The following is a 16292-nucleotide window of genomic DNA, read 5'->3' on the forward strand; positions in this document are numbered from 1 at the left end:
GAAGCCAACTATATCCTGGCTGCATCAAAAGAAGCGTGGCCAGCAGGTCGAGGGAAGTGATTCTGCACCTCTGCTCCGCTCTGGTGAGACCCTACCTGGAGTATTGTGTCCAGCTCTGGGGCCCCCAACATAAGGAGGACATGGGCCTGTTGGAGCAAGTCCAGAGGAGGACCACGAAGATGATCAGAGGTCTGGAGCACCTCTCCTATGAAGACAGGCTGAGAGAGTTGGGGTTCTTCAGCTTGGAGAAGAGAAGGCTCCGGGGAGACCTTATAGCAGCCTTTCAATAAGTAAAAGGGGGCTTATAAGAAAGATAGAGAAAAACATTTTATTAGAGCTTGTAATGACAGGACAAGGGGCAATGGTTTTAAACTGAAGGTACATTTAGATTGGATATAAGGAAGAAAAGTTTTCATGATGAGGGTGGTGAGACGCTGGGACAGCTTCCCCAGGGAAGCGTTCAAGGTCAGGTTAGATGAGCTTTGAGCAACCTGATCTAGTGAAAGATGTCCCTGTCCATGGCAGGGGAGTTGGACTAGATTATCTTTGAAGGTCCCTTCTAACCCAAACCATTCTCTGATTCTGTGAGTCTTTATCAACATATACCTGCTCTGGGTAATACCACAAATTATGTGTCGAAATGGTAGAAGTTGTGCTGTAAATTGCAGGTCCAATGTGGGCTTCAGTAGAAGGCGGCCCAGACCTGAGAGCAATGTAAAGTAGGTTATTAGTTACAAGGATGTTTGTAAGTCATATGGCTACTATTCATTTCACTCAACTGCAGCTGTTTAAAAGTCAGGTACTCAGTTTAAGTTACTAGTTTAGGTACCTTCTATAGTCAAGGGGAAGAAGAAAACATGTCCTGAAGTCGCATGAGCTCATCTTAGATACCCATTTTGGGATCGCTTAATGACATAGGTATTGTCTGGGTAAAACTCAGAGACAGCAAAACTATGGTGAGATGAATATAATATACTTTAAATTAAATGGAATTGCTAGTGTTTGACCAATGCAATCTAAATTCTCGGTTCCTTCTTTGTCCTTTCTTTTTAGATAGATTATCATTTGTGGTTATATTTATATTTCTGAAGAATATTGCTATACCTCTAGTCTGTTTTTCCAAGTCTGGTCAAATTTAATATTCACCAGAGCAGAATATATTATTATTATTAGCATTAGCATTTATAATAATAGCTTACTTGGAAAATAACAGTTAAATGTATACATCGAAACAAAATTAGTTACATTTTTTAACACTCTTGACCTGACAGTAAAGTAGAAACATGCCCATCTAAAGTCATAATCACAGAGATAATTGTCTGCAAAGAAAAACTTCACTTACGTCACTGTTTTCAGAGCTCTCCTCTCCCTGAAAATAAGGGGACTCTGAAACATCTCTCTGCAAAATCTAACACAGGCAAGTCTCTGCCATAAAAATACACAGAAGGAAGGCAAACTATCAGATTAAGTTTTTTTGAGTTAGATTATGAAGTGTAAAACAGCCACAAGACTTAAAAAGAGAAATAAACAACCATAATTCACAGATCCACATTCCTTTGGAATTAATTTTTGCTTCCTTGTCAAAACTTTCATTTCCACTGCCATGTTATTTACAAGAATTTTACAAGGAGATCCAAAATAAGCATACAAAATATGCAAATGAGCATACAAAGTAATGAGAATGAGGAGTTCTTAGTCAAAGGCTTATGATTTTTTTCTTTTTTTGACAGTGAACGGTGGCTACAGTCATTGTAATTTGATCTCTGAGAAGAAGAACATGATGGACATGGAGATGACAAGTAGCTCGGTACCTGTCTGCAGACAAGGTCTGTTCATCCACACAGGAAACTCACTTATGCGAGACCACCCACTGTCCTGTGAGAGACTGCTTCACGTTGGGCAGCTGAACCTGACGCACTCGGATATAAGGTATCACTGCAAGTTTTATCAGTTGATATACCTTGCTCTTCTCGAGTGCCTCTTTGTTGGAACTATTTCCCGGTAGCATCCGTGGGTGCTATATTTGGCTTTTACTTCATTTTGGAAGTCCTTTGGATGCTGATTCAACTGCACTGCTCGTTTGCAGGTTCGCGCTGCAGGGACATGCACATATGCACAGACAACTGTGCAAGGCAGTGCCAGGAGGAGTCACTGTGTATGCAGCCACAGCCCCCTGAATTGAAGCTGAAATACAGCTTCCCTGTGGGGGCTCTTCCAGCACGCTCCAAAGTCAATGAGTGTTCTGCTAGGGGCTTAAGTAGGGTCAGACTTGCCTCCTCTGTACCGCCACCCTCCAACCCAATGCCATGTTGTTTCCAAATTGCAGCGTGGAAGGCAGGGATGATACTTACTCTCAAACCAATGTCTCCCATATGGCAATTTGGCATTCCACCATCAAACCTACAGGAAGCCAATGCCACTTTTATTTCTACAGCATTTCCTTTAATGAAGTATTTTCAATGTTCCCATACAGCCACATCCTTGGTATTTGCTTTTAAGGCCGTAATGTGAAAATTTGGTCTCTGGTTTTGATATATACACTGTAGTTGGATATGCTATGAACAGAATCTCTATTTAAACATTTGCTATAAATTAATTATATGAAAACACAGAACTCCATTATTTTTTTGTTGTTGTTACAAATTTAACATTACCAGATTTTAAACAAGTACCCTAAACAGACATCCATTGTGAATAGAAGCCTGCTACAAATTAAAATCTGTCCATCTATTTTAATTACACTGCTTTTTGGCAGGGGATATAATACAGAATAATCTTGACCTTTTTGAAGAGCTGTAGAAAAGAAAAACCTCAATAAAGTTGCAGCCTTTATCTTAGATACTTGGAATAATTGGCACTCTGTGCATGGAACTATCAAGCCCAAATTTCCATAGTCACAGCAAGAGGAAATATGGCCTATAGCTTGGTCTTGGAAATCTGACTGTTTCTGATTTTATTATACATATTTATGTCTTGTTTCCCCTTTTCCATTTACTGGTGGGGTAAGAACATCTGTGTTTTCAGGAGGAGGCGGCACAACAATGTGGCAAGCAAGTGGAAAGAGCTTTTTGCTTGCTTGCTTGTTTGTTTGAAAAGGACAAATAATATCCATGCCACATAACAAAATATTCGGCTATCACTACAAAGATTTGTAGATGCTGTTGCAGCTGGCTGTAAGTCTGCTCCCTCCTAGCTTCTTTATGGCTCAATGTGGGACTGGCAGTTATCAACCTTTTTTTTAATTCTGTCAGTGAGGACAATTACAAAACAAAGATAATTAGGGCAGGAGCAAACAAAAGGAGGAAGAGAGTACTCTGCTTAGATCTTTTTGAACCTTTTTGTAAAATCTATAATGAGGGAATGACAGATACCTGCATACCGGGCATCACAGTACCCACCCTCAGAAATATGAACCCCTTCCAGCCCCCATTTGAAGAGGATTCCCAGAACAACATAAAGGATTGTCTGCTGCATGACATGAGAAAGTAGCAGGTGATAGGCCCAATTCCCTCCCCTTTGTAGCATGGTCTGAAACCTTGAGGCTCTGCTGCTTCTAAGCAACACTTTGGAAATGTTTGGAGAATATCTCGAAGGACCGTTCCATTCCTTTATGGGTTGTTTGTGTGTCCCACTGGTCGTGCTCTGCTTGTATGTCCGCTTGGCCTATACTTCTTTTGTCTGCATGGGATTTGCAAGGTAAAGCCAATGCCCAGCTCTGCTCTATGGACCTCATAGACACAGTGTCTAATTTGATCACCCTGCTACTCACAAGACACATGGTACAGAGCCAAAACCTTGGCATGTGAGAGAAGACGGACAGCAGTTGGGACCATTTCTGTTCATGGTGTTTGTGATGCTAACGGTTCTTAACAAGCAAGTAACAGAAAACATGGTCTTTCCCTGAAGATCTGAAAACAGGAGAACATAACTGAGGTGGGGTTGAATGCTCATCAGGTCTCAGTGGAGTCAATGGGAGCCAAGGGTGCTCTGTGCCCCCCAGATTTCAGCCTGCATTGGATGGGAAAAATCAAAAGAGGTGAGAGAAATAGGGCTGGAATGGGCAGATATCTGAGCACACAGAAGTCAGGGCAAGCTCTTATTTGGTGTTCTGTCCAGCTCTAGTGACCAGCACAGAAATAAAGGGAGGTACAAATTCGAACAATCTCTCTGGGTTGAGCTTTGAATGACTCTGCATTTCTAGGATATGCAATGTCCGAGGAAAACCCAAACAAATGAGATGGCACCTCCCCTAGCAATCCAAAATCTCCCTCAGGATTTGGGGTTATGGTTGGCTTTGTCCTTTTTTCCCCTCAGTGCACTGAAACTTGTTATCCCCTTCAGCTTTTCCCTGGATCACTTTCTCTTGGAAACTGTATTCTAGGGTTGACTGCCGTACTCCAAGAATCACCATCCCTCTTCTTCCTGGCCCCTTTTCCCCACTCAGTTAATAGCTTTTAAGTTGTGCAACGTAATTGCTGCTACATGTTATCTGTGAATGCAATGTGTGTGGGACTGGAAAAGTCCTAATACCTTCTTTACCACAATTGGAGTCAGCACACAGCTAGTGTTGGCCTTTTGTCAAATAATCCATTATCAGAGACGGCAAACCCGCCCACACTGTGCTCAGTGCTCGGCACAGAGAACCCGGGGAAGACATCAGAGCAGTCAGATAGTGTTGCAAAGGGTCCCTGGATGCGCAGCAGAACAGTCCCCTCCAGCTTCTTAAAACTGTCAGTTATCACCGAGTGCACATTTACAGTGGCAATTGAAGGCATGTATGTTTTGTAAATAATCTGGAGATTTCAGATACAGTCGTCTTTTCCTCTGAGGGCAGTTGGGAACTGCAGTACTTCTGGCATGGTGCTACTGGCCTCGTGCTCTGGCTCCAATTACCACGTAAGGGAGTCTCTTTGGAAACACTGCCTCAGTATCCTCTGAGAGGCTGTTGTTACTCTTCAAAGGCCTTACGCTCAGCTTTCATCTGCTTAAGCAGCAATTCTGGTGCCTCAGACTGTCCATCCCTAGTACACGGATGCTCCCTGTGAAGAGAGGTTTGTGGGGCATATTCTCCTGTTGACCCCACTCCCTCCCAGGGTCGTTCATCTGGAAGCCCCCAGAGCTGCTCATGCTGATCCACATGTCCACACAGTGCTCTTTAAACTGTTCTGCTATCCCTTGTCCCTCTCGCTCACCTCTTGGCTGTTTATTTCATATGAATTTATATTTCGCTACCGTCCAGAGATTATGAAATCCTTACAGCCAGTATTGCCTGCGTGTATCAGGCCTGGAATCCAATCGCTGGCTTTAACAGCAAGATGCCATTATGGGAGCAAATACTCAGTGGGTATAAGAGGAGCCACCCAGCAGGTTGGATGCCAGACACCTTGTCTCTCTTTCCTAGCAGTTTTGTTTGTGTGCCCCTTCTCCCCCCACCCCCCAGGACTGGGAAGAATGAGCAGGGCTTTCCCTACAACAGTGAAGGCAAAATTCTGCCAGGAATACAGAAAGTTTGCATTAATGCAACTTTGACATGAAGTGCCCCAACACTCAAACATTGGTAGATTGAAAGAATGCCAGATTCTCCCAGCAGAGTTAGCTAACACAGGGTATATAAGGTATTTAAATGTACAGTGCTGCAGAGGAAACTGTAGCTCCCAGAAAAGGCTTGCTTCTGATCTGCACGAGCAGCCTGGGCTTATCATTATGTAGGCAGAGCATGGATAAGACACGGCTGTGGCAATGGGAAGCATGAATTCAGGGCCTCCATCCCATTTGCTTTTGAAATAAGGTATTCCAACTTGCCTTTTGGTTCAAAACTCCCCTCTTTAGCGTGTCTCACGTTCTGCACTGCAGCATCAGAGCAATACAGTCCTGAGTCCGAGTACGATCTTGTGCTGGAAATGCAGATTGATGTTGCTGGGAGTTTCGGGAATGTATTGTTTCCCAGGACAGGGATGTTTGTATCCATCCTGCAGGTACTCTGCACTCCCTCCAGCTTAAACTCCTCACGTGGATTTCTGGAAAGATGGGAGCTTTACATAAAGCTTAATAATATGACACCAATTATCACAGGCTGAAACGCAAGGCTTGGGTTAGCTTTATATGATGTAAGAAATGTGTTGTGTTTACTTTAGCCTGAGGCTTTGGGACCACTGAACTATGATACAAACGGAATTATTTAGAAGAGTTCTTGTACAGAAGAAACTAAGTAATAGGAAATATTGTGCCTGCACGGTATGCTATAAAACCTTTCTCAGAATGAGTGTAAACCAGCACACTTTCTACTGAGCAATGAAGCTACAAGCAAGCAGGGCAGGGTTTCCCAAATATGTGCAATAAAAGGTTTTTACGTATGCCTATGCCACATATTTTACAGACACATGGTTCTGTAAATCTTAAAATCTTAAATTTTTTTTTTTTTAAATTTACCATCTGCAAAACCAGGTGCTTTAAGTTTACCCTGAGACTAACTGTGGAAATCTAAAGGGAGGAATTATAACTAATGGATTATGGAAACTTCTAAATTTTTTAAATGTAGTCTTTTTAAACTTCTGGTGGCAAATGCAAGATCTGATTGTTCTGTAGCAATGAATGGTGGGGAATTTCACTTCCTCTCATGACCTTAACATTTTTTTTTAATATCAAGCCCTACTGGCTGCAAACTGTTGGAGCTTAGAAACCTGTCACTAGTGAATGCAGTGTTGACAGTTACGTGCCTTAGACAGGTGTAATTTTTGACTTTAATTTCATGGGAAGGAAGCCTTTTTGAAGCTTTTTGTTGTTGTTTTGGTTTTTTTCTAATTGGTAGTTCTTTGAGAGCTGTTACCAATGAAGTGTTAGAAGTTGTCCCAGCTTCCCATCTTAATGTTAGTGGTGGATTAATAGAAATAATAGTGATAAAATCATCCAAGTCGTAAAATAAATGCAATTTATTCAGCAGCTTCACAGTTTAATGTATGTATATGTCCAAAATACCTTATGCATATGTGTTCCATGCCTTAAAATGTGTCAGATTTGTCTTAGCTGTGGTGTCACACACAAGTTGCCAAATGGCCGGGATTTTTTCAGCTTTTGTGGTGCTAGCATCAAAAAAGCATAAAATTCATTTAAGTGGAACATGTCAGCATAAGAGCCATGGAGCACCTCTCTGGAGGGTTTATTAGTCCAGGTACAGCTTTCCTGCACACAGATGTACTGTTTCCTCTTCTCGGTCTGGCACATTACTGCGTGATGAAGCCATAAGTTAAACCCTACCGTGCTTTAGGGACATGTAAGGAACACCCGCTAGTCCTAAGAAAAATCACAGTTGGATCATCCACAGTAAATGTTTATAGCTGAGATAAAGTGTTTTATTTTAAGGCATAAACCAATTGCTAACTGCTTGGAAGAAAATGTTAGGAGGAAACGTTTCCTAGATGCAGTGTTTTTCTGAAATGTCCATGTGGGGTTCCTCAGGGTTCCGCTTCCTGAGTGGCTGGATCCAGCACACATCAAAAAAGATTAAAAATCACTTCTGTGGAACAATCTTTTGATTTGCAGACCCATGTAGACTTTAATAGGGCAAATGAAAATAGGAATACATAGACTGCCAGTTTAAATCTCCTGGTTGTGAACTTTTCTTAGTTATCTTTTGTAGACCTCTTAGAAGCAAATACTCAGCTGATCTCTCATCGACTCCGGATCACTGGTGGAAAGCAAGCTGTTCTTTCTTTGTATGCTGTTTTTCCACACTGATCTCGCTCCTTTTTTAATTCAGTGAAGGAAAGCATCTCTCTGACATGTAAGCAAAGCTCAGCTAGCCTTTTTTGATTTGTGTGAACAAGAAGCCAAGGCATTTTCCCAGTGTGCTCTGAGGAAAATGCCGATATTTGAATAATTCAAAAATGCCCAAAGCTCTCAAACTTCATTCTCAGCTATTGTTTTGCCCAATCTATTATGCATTGAAAACCTAGATTGTGATTGATGAACAGGCTGTAGCAGTGGAGGGGAGATTGTCTGTTCTGTGCGTAACCCAGTGTGTAAAATTAATCCTGTGTAAAACGATGCTGCCTTTACAAGGGTTGTAGAGGGAGCATTGCAGATTTTTTTGGTGTAATTGCTGCGTTAGACAGGCTATATTCAGCAGAGAGCAAGTGCTTCCATTCTCCAGGGCTTAACAAGTGTTGTTTCTTGTACAAAAATCATAAATCCTGTGGTAGTTAGTGATGCTTAATGAAAACTGTATTACAGGTCACCAAGGTTTCAAGAGTCAGTAGATTCTGCTGCTCCATGCCTGAATGGAAGTCACCCAGCTCAGCACATTAAACAAGAATGCCCGAGTGATTATAAGGTTCTGTCTGAGGCATCCACACATAGGAGGATTACGGAGGGGATGGAGCTGAGAGCCTCCAGTAGTCTGCATCCTGAAATAGACCTAATGAATAATAGCTTTACAAATTCACTTTCATCCTACTTGTTTAATAATGAACATAGCTCCTCCCTGGGTCCTTTGTCACTTGGCACCCCTCAGCACTCGGCCAGGCTACAAACAAGCAACCTGAAGAAGAGATGCATCTCTGTTGTGCCGTCTTCGGCTGAAGGAATTGATATTACAGCTATCATCCGCACATCACAGACGTCACTGGTCACCTGTGTGAATGGACTGCGAACTAATTCAGCTGGCATTTCCTCTCATCCTGTGGAGATCAGTCATCACAGTGCTCAAAAATCCTCTCGGCCCCAGTCTTGCTCTCAGCCTGGAAACCCTTGCAGTATTCCCTCCCCTCCAGCATGTCTTGTACCTATTTCTGCTGAATGTGACAGAGGTGACTGTGAGCAGATACAAATGCAGCAAGTCGAGGAGAATGGAAGCCTCAGCCTTATGATGAATGGTACTAGCATTCCTCATCAAAACACCTCGCACAGCACCCAGAAGGTGAGTTTCTTAAAACAAGAACCAGCTGATGATTATTCCTCCACTGCTGATCTTTTTCGACATCAGCAGGGGCTGCCTCCCCCTTACCATCTACACCAGCAACTAAGCCAAACTCAAGGGACACTGCCTCACTTACACGCCTCCATGTCTCCGAAGTCCCTTCAGCCCAGCGACGGGGATGAGCAGGAGCTCAGCAATGGCAAACAGGTCTGTCGGTGGATTGACTGCAGTGCCACTTACGACCAACAAGACGAACTGGTCAGACACATAGAAAAGACTCACATTGACCAGCGGAAAGGAGAGGACTTCACTTGCTTTTGGGCAGGCTGTGTCCGCCGATATAAACCCTTCAATGCTCGTTACAAACTGCTGATTCATATGAGGGTTCATTCTGGAGAAAAACCAAACAAGTGCATGGTAAGTCTGGAATATATTTGTTTGAATAGAAACATACTACTCTGGTCTCTTTCTTGCCCTCTCTTCAATCTTATTCCAATATAATTGTGCTTTCCTGTAACTTAGTCTGCAGCAGGCTAAAGGGGAATCGGAGAAAACCTTAATCTAGAAGGAAATGTTTGAGTACGAAATACTGTAGTTCTTGGAAAAGGGATTCAATTTCCTTATATGAGAGCTTAACTTCTAATACAGTGCTTTATTTTTTTTAATATTCATTAAAGCATTAATAAAGTGATGATCAAAGCACGCAGCAGTCATTCAGCGTAAAACAAGTCACTGAGCCTCGGGTGACATTTTTAATCAAGAAACATAAAACACATCTAATGAAATTCTTTTCATTCCTTCAGCTGAACAATAACCCATAGGGTTGTGAGTGCAGAAGTTTCAAATAGTAGTTTAGAAAAGAAAAAGAAATTTGTTAAGGATTTTAAACAGTTAAAAGAATAAAGAGAATATCTTTAATTACATTTTCAAAGGTTGTTAGGGGCTTTTTTAATTTGCAAAACAGAGCTTTAAAAATAAGTAAAAACCATTGTTCTCTTCTGATCAAGAAGATGTAAACAACCTCAGTGTTCCAAAAAGAGGATCTTGGGAATAACACCATCTCTGCATCTGCCCACCATGATGACAATATGGCCAAACTAAAATAAAAGTTAATGACTTCCATTAAGCTTTCCACATGTTTGAAACAACAATGATATAAGACCCTGACTGAAACAGATGAAGCAAAACAAGTTTGACATAAGCTTCCAAATTGGGCCATGAAATTTGGAACATCTTATTTGTAACACCCACATGTGCACGCGTGTGCACGCATGCACATACACACAGGCACACACGCACCACTAAGTACAAAGGGAATGGTTATGGGCGCAGGTTGTGGTTCTTGATAGGCAGAATTTTTGACTATATGTCTATTTTATTGTTTTGATCAGAGAATGATATAATGGAAAATGCTTGTAAGGAAGTTAGATCACGACAAACTTTTCCATGGCAAACTGTAGCTTTCTATGGAGGAATAGGAAAAAATGTTTATATAAAAAGCTTCCTTTTTGTCATTTGTTCAAGAAAAAGCTTGCTGGCCTGCAGTGGTTATGGAAAGGAGAAGGAAGAAAACAACTGTATTTGAAATCTTTTACAGAGAAAAATGTTCTCTGTAAGTGGTCATCCTGATTATCTTTTTACTTCCATTGGATAAATGAAAAACGTTATCTTAATGTCTGCACCGTTCGGTGGGTATTCCCTAAAGTAATACTGGAAACAATGCAGATATTTAGACAACACCATCAAATTGTCCACGATAAAATGGAAACGCTCTAAGACTTACCTGTTTCTTTTTCCTTTGAGAGAAAGAACTGACTTGCTCTTTTCCAGAAGTAGCTCAATCACAATTTGCACAAGTACAACGATATGACCATATCTTTTATTCGGTCATAAATCACCAAAGGATAATGCAAGTTAATTGCTTCTTTCCAAACAAAAATATAAGTAAGCTGTGAAAGCATACTTACAGATTTTATTTCAGCCTACTTTTTGGTTTTGGTGTTTTTATCATCTGGAATGAGATCAATATTCTTCCCACTTTTATCTCACACTTTTTAAAAGAAATGCTTAAAATGTGAAACCCTGATTAGCTTTACTATGATGCTGAAAGATTCAGTAGAGTCCAGGATGAGGTGACTTTTGTCTTTTTCTGCAAAATGCGTATTTGACAGGTACTGTATAGCAGATTTCTAATGTTACAGTCCCATTCCTACAGGAAACTGGATAAACCAGAGACGTTAAATCATGTAATATCTTAGCAAATGCTAAAAATTTCCTACTTGCAATTATGTTCATCTGCATTAAAGAACCTGGTTTTGATAACATCTCAAGGTTTAGCATTGTGAATAGGTTGGAAAAACCTTTGCATGTGATACCGCAGACAGCCTTCATGGCACATGTCTATAGCCTTGGCATGTAAGTACGTAAAGATCTGTTTTATTTGAGCAGATATTGTAGTTGTTCCCATACATGGAATGGCCCAATCAGAATTAGGAGCTTTAAATTGCACAACTTGCAGTTAACTCTTCTATTCCCAAAATAAGAGCCTTCCACTGTCAGCAGAGGTATCCATATATTAAATGATACAACCTGGAATCCTGTGTGGAGTAAAGCTGGATCCCAGTGAGCACATGAAAAATATGTCGTCTTTGCAAATTTAGTTTTCTACCCTGGAAAGACCTTGATCTAGCAGGGACAAGATCCAAAGCTGCAACACGGCTCCTTAAAGTTATTAATATCAAGTGGGGATTATTTGCCCAGCAAATTCCATTCCACTTTAAACAAGGGTTGCTGTGCAGTGTTTCATTGTGCAGTGATGTCATGTCATTTTAAATGATGGCTTTTCTTTTGATGTGGTAATAATTGTGCTGTTATTCCTGCAAATTAAGAAGGCAATTCATTCTCTGTCTATAGAGGTCTGAGATTTTGTTTCGTTTTTGCTGTAGCCCCGTTAAAGTAACTTTACATCTCTGGGTATTTGTAGTGGAGATTTTCTTTCACTGTTCACAATTACCCATTGTACTTTCTTTTTAAGCCCTTGATTTTGTTCCTCTCTGTAAGATTACTGGCTGCCTAGGTATTGAACTGCTCAGGAGAAGCTAACAGTGAGCAGCACCCCACCCTCATACATAAAAGTACTTTTCCATGTAAAATTATTAATTTCTTATGACAGGCTTTGCTACTATGTACTGTAATAGACAAAGGAATTTTGGAATTCAAGCTACTTGAGAACAGGAAATACATGAGACATTTTGATTGAAAAGTAAATGGTTCACTAAAACTGCAGTTAATCCTTTTATTATCTTTCCAACAGCAGTTTCCACAATACTTTCATGAGGTAAGCTTCCTTCAGTCCAACTGTAACACTCTCATCGTTACAGCTGGTTTAAATTTAGCAAGCCTGCTTCTTTCTTTGCTACAGACAGTCGACAGGCAAAACAGTATCTGGTGTAGAGAACTACTGACGTTTCGAGTCCATATTCTGCTCGCTGTGTTTCATTGCCAAAACCAGTACTATGAGTATTCTGTTTTCATATTCGGTTAAATATTCTAATTAAGTGGTGCCTTCTCGTCATTGTGTCCCTTCGTTTGGTTTTTCCTTGGGCTCTGCAAGTAGTCTAAAGGAAACTACCTAATCTCTTTGCAATATCCTGTTATGTTTCATACTTAACTCATGTTATTTTAGTTTTATTAAATTTGGGGTTCATCTGCATTATAATCAAAAATATATCCAACAAAAATAATGATGCAATGCCTTTAAGACTTTAACTTCTGAAGATTAATTTCATGCTTCTTTAGATTTGATGTCCCAGACAATTGGAATTTTGATTGTCTGAGACAGCAAAAATTAGCAAGCTTAAATGTTTTTTATTTTTTTAAAAAAAGTTTCTCATAGCTGCATCTTTTGCTGCCTTTAAGTTCTTCCACTACTTTGGTGGGTAGAACCCTGCTGATCTCCAGATATTGCATCCTCAGTTTAAGCCTCTGCTTGCAAATGTAAATATAGAGCTGCTCATTTAGTTGTCCAGAATTGTTTGATTTGGACAAATCCATACTTGGCTTATTAGTTTACCCTCTTGCACTCTTGTGGCTTCATAAAGCGTGGAAAATTAAGTTCCCATCACTGCGTGCATACATGCTTGGGGAACCTATGTTGCAGGCCTTCACAGACGTGATCAAGGTAAATACATTTATCTTTATGCGATTTCTACATATGCAATTAGTGTTTCTAGAAACTAGGTATCATAATGTATGTGATATCCATGAATGGAGCTGGATGGTGATAATAACCATTGTTAGTGTCTCTAATTCTTGTATTTCAAAGAAACAGATGCCTCCTGAGTGTGTTCTAGACCTGTCTGTCACATCGTGTTTTTGCCTAGATGGTTAAGACTTTGAAGCAGAATCTTTTTTTCTTGTATATATACAATATAGTCCGTTTGGGAAAAGTCTTGATGGTGTCTTCGGGTGCTGTATTGTACACAGTGAAATTCAGCACTTGTGCTGTTTGTAGGCGGTTCCTTTGAATCCCTAAGGGTGAGACATTATAGGCACTGCATTAAACATGGGGAAATTGAGACACAGAGAAGATAAGTAACTTGCCTAGAGGCATCTTTAGGCAATTCCAGCATTCCAGCGCAGATCTTGTGTTCAAATCACTACATGACACAAATTAACTACTTGCAATTTACCTATGAAACAGATTTTTGTACAGATTACGCAAAAGATAGCGGTCTGGTTGAACTTTCTCTTATTTTTACTGTACATCTCTGACGCAGGTGGTTTGACACGTCATAAACCTGTGAAAACTTTCATCAGAAGGCTCGGCTACATTTGTAACACTTCATGGGCAGCAACCTGGTTATCACGATTACAGGAGAAAGGGGCCTGTTGAGCAGATTAGTATTATTGCTTCTGCTGCTAAGGAAACCCATGTGGAATCTCCGTTCCCAGTAGATAGCAAGTATTATGCTGTCTGCGGTCAGTGGGGAGCATGTGTCTAGCAATGGATGGTGAGTAATGAGATCTCTACAGGCTACATCTACAGATGAGTCTAAGGGACAATCCTGCATCTGCAGGGAAAATAGGTCTGCATGCACCAGCTTATGTGCTTTTGAGTTACTTCACCAAAACAATAAGTTTCCATGCCTGACTCAAGGGAATGCTGTGCAAGTCTGGAAAATATTTTCAGCTTTTGGAGTGGAGGGTGTCATGCACTGATGCCAAAGGAGTGCTTTAAAAAAACAACAATAATATTAGCCTCACTTTCTTTCCTTTGAAGTCAATAGTAGGAAACATCCATTCTATCAAAGCTGCCTCACCAGAGATCTCTCTTTTTATTAGGTCTCTGATGGCATTTCCCGATACTGTCAAGGAACTGCAGCGTTAAAAACACTCTGATCAGAGGAGCAGACAGCAATTCAGTGGTTTTGTGAAAATACAATGTTTGTTTGTTTACAAAAACCACTACAGATTACACGACAGTACAAGTGGGTTGAAGCATGCCCTAGCACTGGAGGGCAGGCTGGCAAATGGCTTTAGGCTTGGCACCGTGTCAGCTCATACTCGATGGCACTTGGTGAGTTTGAACTCTTGTCTGTCCACAGGAGTAGATCTTGCAGAGCAAAAGATGTAGAAATTACGGCCCAGATTGCACTGTGGGTGGGACTGTCCCATGTTTCAGGGCAGTAGGACAGAAATGCAAATCTGCAGCTCACAGCGCAAGGGTACAGCACAATGGTATGGTGCCCTTAGGGCCCCGAGACCTGCCTTCTTGAGCTGAGCTGCAGGCGGAGTAGCTGCCAGGGTTTTCCCTGAGGGATTATCAACTGGTCCTGGGATTGCTGACCTTCAGGTCATTCTGTGAGGTGCATCTGCTTTGTCAGGTTGATAGAAAAAGGTGTAGAATGCTGGGCCAGATGGAATTCTGCTCTGACCAAGCAGAGCTGGCTGCCTTTTTTGTTATTTTCCAGCAGTTTGGTATGGGTTAGGTCTGGCTGGCATACTCTCGGGGTTTTTTTGTTCGCATAAATCTAAATAAATACAAATGAAATAAATTCCGACTGTTGCTGCCAGCAACCACAACGGTTTTCAAGTTCAGTTGTGTGCCTTAAACATATTATACAGGACACTGAAGAGATGTGATAAATGGAATATGGTAGTTAGAGGTATAGCATGGAACTTCCACGGAGGGGACTTTCAAATACATACTTTTTTATCCTAGAAGAGCATGTAATTCCACAAGGTTTTATTTCATTTGACTCGATAGATTATTAAATAATTTGGGAGCTGGTTTAAACAATGATTATCCTGAAGTTTTCCTGGCATATTTGTACAGGGCTGGTCACTGTGTGTAGATATCGCTGTTCGTTCAGTCTTTTAAATAAGAAACAAAGTGGGATAGTAATAGTAATACCACCACAACAAAGTGGGTACTCACTCTATGAAATTCACTGCCATGGAATATAATGCAATGAATTACCAGTGTTAAGGTAATCACAGTGTTGGATAATTTTCACTAATAATACTTAGTATCTACTGAAGGTAAGGTGATAGGACTAAGCAGATAGTGGTTTAGGGAGCAGATAGCCTTCTGACACAAGGATGGATATTAATTTCCGTGTTCCACTTTAGACATTTTACTAGGTATTCCATGCCAGTTTTTTCAATCAGCAGTAATATCATTGTAAAACAGAATTTGGAGAAGAAAACCATTAGTGAATCTGGGTCACCTCCAATTTGTAAAACAAAATGATGGGGAAACAGGGAACAGGACTGGAGGTTTTTGTTACTATTGACATTTTCTAAATAGTGTACTGTTTTGGAAATAATGAAATGTTTCCGCATTTTAACCCATCTTTTTTTACTTTCCATTTCAGAATGAATAACTGTTAAGCAAAGATGCTTTTTTCTGTTGCTTAAAAGCTCTCCCCATTTGATTTATTCAGGGTTTTTATTTTTTTAGCACAGTCCCCCAAACAATTATATTTCAGCTCATCCTGGACTGATTTCTCTTCTCTTCATTCTTCAATGTTTTGATTTGGCTACTGAAATACATATTTTTTTTACCACAATTCCAACTGTGACATGATTTGAGTAGAAGGAAAATGATCCACTTCCCTGCGAAGCAGCAGATATTTGTCAGAATCCTAAATGCGCTGAGCTTTTGAAAAATACCTGACAGTGGTCTGATTGACAGAGAGCATCTTAAAGGAAGGGAATGTGTTTGTATTAGAAATGGTTCTCCACGGTGACTGTGCTGCTTGGCACCATTGTGGCACACAGAAGAGGTAGTTGTATCAGAACTCCTCCATGCTGAGCAAAGTCATTCATATTCTTTGTCACATAATATAGGCTAGAGTATGCCCAGCTTAGAAAA

General features: G+C 40.7%; 1 protein-coding gene across 5 annotated transcripts in view; it reads left to right on the top strand.

Annotated features, from left to right (window-relative positions):
• The window catches only part of GLIS1 (GLIS family zinc finger 1), a 203491-nt gene that overhangs the window by 89949 nt on the left and 97250 nt on the right, over positions 1 to 16292 (top strand). For all 5 annotated transcript variants that reach the window (XM_063344617.1, XM_063344619.1, XM_063344618.1 and 2 more), the window contains 2 exons: positions 1731 to 1929; positions 8230 to 9331. In XM_063344617.1, coding sequence (XP_063200687.1) covers positions 1731 to 1929; positions 8230 to 9331 — 1301 coding nt within the window. The remainder of the gene's footprint in view (positions 1 to 1730; positions 1930 to 8229; positions 9332 to 16292) is intronic.

This window comes from Chroicocephalus ridibundus, chromosome 8 (genome assembly GCF_963924245.1).
Source record: "Chroicocephalus ridibundus chromosome 8, bChrRid1.1, whole genome shotgun sequence".
Classification (NCBI taxonomy): Eukaryota; Metazoa; Chordata; class Aves; order Charadriiformes; family Laridae; genus Chroicocephalus; species Chroicocephalus ridibundus.